The following is a 5880-nucleotide window of genomic DNA, read 5'->3' as shown; positions in this document are numbered from 1 at the left end:
TTCAAGTGAAGTTCAACAGTTCAAACTTCAACAAAATGAAGTTCAACAGTGACAAATGCATAATACTCCACTTTGGCAGGAAAAACGAAATGCAAAGATACAAAATGGGGGACAATGCCTAGCTCAAGAGCAGTATGTGTGAAAATGATCTGATCTTGGAGTCCTCGTGGACAACAAGTTAAACATGAGCCAAAAATGTGATGTGGCGGCAAAAAAAGCCAATGGGATTTTGGCCTGCATCAATAGGAGCATAGTGTCTAGATCTAGGGAAGTAATGCTACCCCTATATTCCGCTTTGGTTAGACCACACCTGGAATATTGTGTCCAATTCTGGGCACCACAATTCAAGAGAGGTATTGACAAGCTGGAATGTGTCCAGAGGAGGGCGACTAAAATGATCAAGGGTCTGGAGAACAAGCCCTATGAGGAACGGCTTAAGGAGCTGAGCATGTTTAGCCTAAAAAAGAGAAGGCTCAGAGGAGATATGATAGCCATGTATAAATATGTGAGAGGAAGTCACAGGGAGGAGGGAGCAAGCTAGTTTTCTGCTTCTTTGGAGACTAGGACACGGAACAATGGCTTCAAACTACAAGAGAGGAGATTCCATCTGAACATGAGGAAGAACTTCCTGACTGTGAGAGCCGTTCAGCAGTGGAACTCTCTGCCCAGGAGTGTGGTGGAGGCTCCTTCTTTGGAAGCTTTTAAGCAGAGGCTGGATGGCCATCTGTCAGGGGTGATTTGAATGCAATATTCCTGCTTCTTGGCAGGGGGTTGGACTGGATGGCCCATGAGGTCTCTTCCAACTCTTTGATTCTAAGTATAAATGAACGCAGCAGAATTCCTTTTTAAAAGAGTAATACTGAATTAAGTTTAAAAAAATGTTTGGCCTTTGCTCCCTAACGTCTTCACTCACTCCTCTATTAAAATATATCAAGATCTTTACTGGACGGCTTCCCGCAGGCCAAACAGGCCTGAAAAATCCTCAGCCCTAAATAACCCACACCACCCCTCTTTGAGAAACCAACGCGAAATGGCTTCGCCCGCCAAAGGCGAAGCTTAAATAGCAGTCCCGCTGACATGCGCAGTTAGAACGGCCCCGCCCACTCCCTCTGCTCTCGCGCGCTCTCTCCCGCACGCACGTGGAAGCGAGCACCAATAGGATTCGAGCAGAGAGAAACATAGATGTATACGTTTAGTTTCCAAGAATTCCAGTTCCTAAAATAACCCAGTGTAGGAAGAGAGTTCTGTTTTTTAAAAAGGATGAAAGCAAGCTAAATTTTACAGTTCTGAGACAAATGCATGAAAGGACACTCTATGCACATGGGGTTGGGCTGGATGCCCTTTGGGACCTCTTCTCCCCGCTTTGTATGACTCTATTGGAATGGCTCCTCTCCTTCGGCGCATGCGCAGTGCAGCCCCGCAAGCGCGCGGTGTCCCGGATGTAGCGTTCCCGAGAGGAGTCTATGTGAGCCCGCCAGAAGACCCAAGTCTGCGCGAGCGAGCGAGCGAGCGAGGGAGGGAGGAAAGGCCGCCGCCATGACTTCCGCGCTGGAGAACTACATCAACCGTATCCTTCAGCGTGGGAAGCAATAGGGGAGGCTGGGGCGAAAGGTTGGGCCAAGAAGGAAGGTCTGTGGGAACCGGCGCTTCCTTCCCGTCGGCTCTCAAAGGGCTCGTGAGGGAGGAAGGAGTTGGGCTGCCTCTGATTGGACGCTCGCGGGTTTACAAGCAGACGGGAAGCGAAGAGGGGGAAAAATGAGAAGAAAGCACTGTTAATGAGCTGCGTTCTGGGCTTTAGAGGGAGTGGGTTGGGTCTCGCTTTCTGAAGGGGAGGCTTGTTTGTATTTGGCCAAAAGCCTCAAGTGAGTCTGTTAGAATTACCACGACTTGTGTGTATATATATTACATACTAGGCGTCCCCTGCCACGCGTTGCTGTGGCCCACATAGGGGTTCTGTGTGGGAGGTTTGGCCCAATTCTATCATCGGTGGGGTTCAGAATGCTCTGTGATTGTAGGTGAACTATAAATCCCACCAACTACAACTCCCAAATGTCAAGATTCTATTTTCCCCAAACTCCAACAGTCACATTTGGGCATATTGAGTATTTGTGCCAAGTTTGGTCCAGATCCATCATTGTTTGAGTCCACAGTGATCTCTGGATGTAGGTGAACTACAACTCCAAAACCAAAGGACACTTCCCACCAAACCCTTCCAGTATTTTCTGTTGGTCATGGGAGAACTGTGTGCCAAGTTTGGTTCAATTCCATCGTTGGTGGGGTTCAGAATGCTCTTTGATTGTAGATGAACTATAAATCCCAGCAATTACCACTCCAAAGTGACAAAATCAATTTTTTGAGTGAAGGACATACATTGGGTTGTTAAGTGTCTTGTGTCCAAATTTGGTGTCAATTCGTCCAGTGGTTTTTGAGTTCTGTTAATCCCACAAATGAACATTACATTTCTATTTATATAGATAGATATACACATAAATACATTAAATCAGGGGTCCGCAAACCTTTTAAACAGAGGGTCAAGTCACAGTCCTCAAACTGTTGGAGGGCTAGATTATAATTTGGGGAAAAAACATGAATGAATTCTTATGCACCCTGCACATATCTTATTTGTAGTGCAAAAAACATCTAAGAACAATACAATAATTGGTAATTATATGAAAGCTGGGTCCGGAATCTCTGAGTGTTACGCTGTTTCCCCTTCACCCCTTTGGGAGCACTGTTTGCGCAATGCAGAACAGAACACAAATAGCCGAACCTTAACCCTAAGCCTAACCCCTAAACCTAACCCTAACCCTCCCCCTCCTTTCTCTCCCTTCACCAAATGCAGCTACGACGTATATTCCCTTATTCACAACCACCGTTGCAGAATTTGCATAACGCTCAGTGCTTCAGGACCCAGTTATCATACTATCACCCAATAATTAAAATGAAGAACAATTTTAACAAGTATAAACTTACTAGTATTTCAGTGGGAAGTGTGGGCCTGCTTTTCGCTGATGAGATAGGATTGTTGTTGTGTACTTTCAAGTAGTTTCAGACTTAGGTTGACCCTGAGCGAGGGCCGGGTAAATGACCTTGGAGGGCCATAGTTTGAGGACCCCTGCATTAAACATATTGTGCATTAACAGCCAAAAGAAATGGGCCTTGTCAAAGGTGTACAATCTAAAGCAGGCATGGACAAAACTTGGGCCCTCCAGGTGTTTTGGACTTCAGCTCCCACAATTCCTAACAGCCTCAGGCCGTTTCCATTGGGGCATGGCCCTTAAAGTGGTGTCAAATTGTATTGATTCTACAAGGTAGGCCAGGCATGGGCAAACTTGGGCTCTCCAGGTGTTTTAGACTTCAACTCCCGCAATTCCAAACAACCTCAGGCCCCTTCCTTTCCTCCCTCTCCAAGAAGGCCCTGTCTCGTCCCCACCAGTCGCACCTGCGAGGGCGATGGGATTTAGAACAGGGCACTCCCAGATGATCTTAACTTCCAAGATGGTTCATAAGGGGAGATATGTTCAGACAGGTAAGCTGGGCTGGAACCGTTTAGGGCTTTATAGGCTAAAGACAGCACTTTGAATTGTGCTTGGTAGCAGACTGACAACCAGTGGAGCTGTCGCTATAAGAGGGATGTCCTCTCTCAGTACTGTTCCAGTGAGCCACCCGTTGGACTACTTGAAACTTCCGAACAGTCTTCAAAGGCAACCCCATATAGAGCATGTTGCAGTAGTCTATTCAGGATGTAGCAAGAGCATGGACTAACGAATTAAGCTTGATTTCTTGAAAGATGCTGCAATACAAGATTAGGCAGAGCAAATGCGTCTGTTCCTTTCTTGTAGTTGTTCTTTAACTTGAGCCCCAGGTACTGTTGCTGTAATTACTTCAGATGGCCGAATGATTGTGGTAAGAATTCACATCAAATCTAAATATTCTTTCGTAGAGCTGTTCATTTAGAGTAGCCATCCATACAAGAAATAGCTGTCGGAAAAATCTTATATATCACTTATGGAAGACATGTAGGAGTAGCAAACTTTAAGTTCTAGAGAGGATGAACCTGTTTCTATGCAAAACATTTTCATGATACCTTCATTTGACAATGCCAGTTGTCTGTTCCCCCTGCAAATTAGTGTTCATTGTGTTCTATTCTTTAAAACTGTAAGGTTCAAATAGAAATGTCTTTGGTGGCAGCAATGAATCAAGGGTGGTGGTGCCTCGTGGGGAGATTAGATGAATAAATTTTCACATAGGAACCTTGGGCATCTAGAAGGTCTCCATATTTGATGCCACAGAGGTGGGATAAATCGAAGCTTTTGGGATCAGTGGCTGGAAGAGGCAGAATCTTTCCTCAGAATATCAGGGGGAAATGAAATTGTGCTGATGATACAGAATAATTTACTTCAGAATATTCTGCTGAAGTTAGCATATTTAAAGCTATACGACTGTTGGTAAATCGTGTAATATTCAAAGCATTCTAATTAGTGTTAAATAGCATAATTTTATATTTATAATGTGCTTTGGACACAAATGTGTGAGAATGTGAAATGTCTCTGTACTTTTTCCCCAAGGGAACTCTCAAGGGCTTTGATCAGACCATCAACTTGATTTTGGATGAAAGCCATGAAAGGGTGTTCAGTTCTTCACAAGGAGTAGAGCAAGTTGTTCTAGGATTATACATCGTAAGGGGTGATAATGTGTAAGTTTGGCATCTTCTGTTTCTGTTAGTGTAATTTGAACTTCCGAAAGTCATCTTCAGTGGTTCCCAACCTTTGAGTCTCCAGGTGTTTTGGACTTCAACTCCCAGAAATCCCAGCCAACTTACCAGCTGTTAGGAACTGTGGGAGCTGAAGCCCAAAACACCTGGAGGCCCAAAGATTGGGAACCACTGATTAGTGGCTTGTTTAAAAGCTAGTTATTGATATACAATATTTGTATTTTTTCTAGGAGGTTCTCTGAAGTGACCAATTGATGCATACTTTCAAGGTTATTTTTGTAATATTGCATTAAAGTGAAACAGGGCCCAAACAGTTTTCTCTTTTGTGAACTAGCCACCAACATTTGTATACTACTTATGCAATGTCTACGTTCCCATGTTTCCGACATGCCACTGCCATCTTTCCGGTGCAGTCTGCTAGAAACTTGGCTGTTTTAAAAATCTTAAGAGTTTAGCCTTTCCTCTCAAAATGCTGTTTCCCATAAGGTGTTATATAATTTATATTTTGAAGGGAATAATCCCTGTGAAAGTCACCCCCCCCCCCAAAAGAAATTCTCCCCATGTATCGTAAAATGTTTTTAAGCAGTACATGGACAGTGTAGCCAAGTTGTGCTGTACTTTCTGTGTCTAATAAAAGCAATGTTGTTTTTATTTTGATGTTCATGTAATTTCTTTCACAGGGCTGTAATTGGAGAGATTGATGAAGAGACAGATTCATCTCTTGATCTGGGGAACATTCGAGCAGAACCGTTGAACTCAGTAGTACACTGAGTTTAAAAAAAGGATACGGCTGTAGAAGGACTTCTTGAAGCTCCAGCTGTACAGAACTATTTATACACTGACTGGCATGGCCACTTTTTTACAAGTTATGTGTCACAACCTGAATAGCGGATACTTTCCTATTATAAATGTTATGGTTTGATATGTTTATTAAACTGTCAATTTTATTGAAGACGAGTAGCCTTTATAGCAATCTTGTGACCATTATACCGGGAATATGTTTTATTCACTGATGGAATGGTAAATACAGTTACTTGGTATCAAAGATTAAAATAATCCTGTGTTCAGACAGAAAATACACTCAGAAAGGATAAAAAAATCCTCCAAGAAGCTAGGAAACGTGTCATGTTTTCTTGCATGAGAGGTTGTCACTGCATAATAGTCGC

At 43.5% G+C, this 5880-nt stretch overlaps 1 protein-coding gene across 1 annotated transcript; it reads left to right on the top strand.

Annotated features, from left to right (window-relative positions):
* The first annotated feature begins 1416 nt into the window (after nt 1–1416).
* LSM8 (LSM8 homolog, U6 small nuclear RNA associated) lies at nt 1417–5666 on the top strand. The gene is made up of 4 exons (XM_060777696.2): nt 1417–1567; nt 3866–3906; nt 4569–4696; nt 5395–5666. The coding sequence occupies exons 1-4, from the start codon at nt 1537–1539 to the stop codon at nt 5483–5485; spliced, it is 291 nt and encodes a 96-aa protein (XP_060633679.1). The 5' UTR covers nt 1417–1536; the 3' UTR covers nt 5486–5666.
* Nucleotides 5667–5880: the final 214 nt, after the last annotated feature.

This window comes from Anolis sagrei, chromosome 5, assembly GCF_037176765.1.
Source record: "Anolis sagrei isolate rAnoSag1 chromosome 5, rAnoSag1.mat, whole genome shotgun sequence".
Taxonomy (NCBI): domain Eukaryota; kingdom Metazoa; phylum Chordata; class Lepidosauria; order Squamata; family Dactyloidae; genus Anolis; species Anolis sagrei.
The sequence above is the reverse complement of the archived record's forward strand: the minus strand, read 5'-3'. Positions and strand labels throughout refer to the sequence as shown.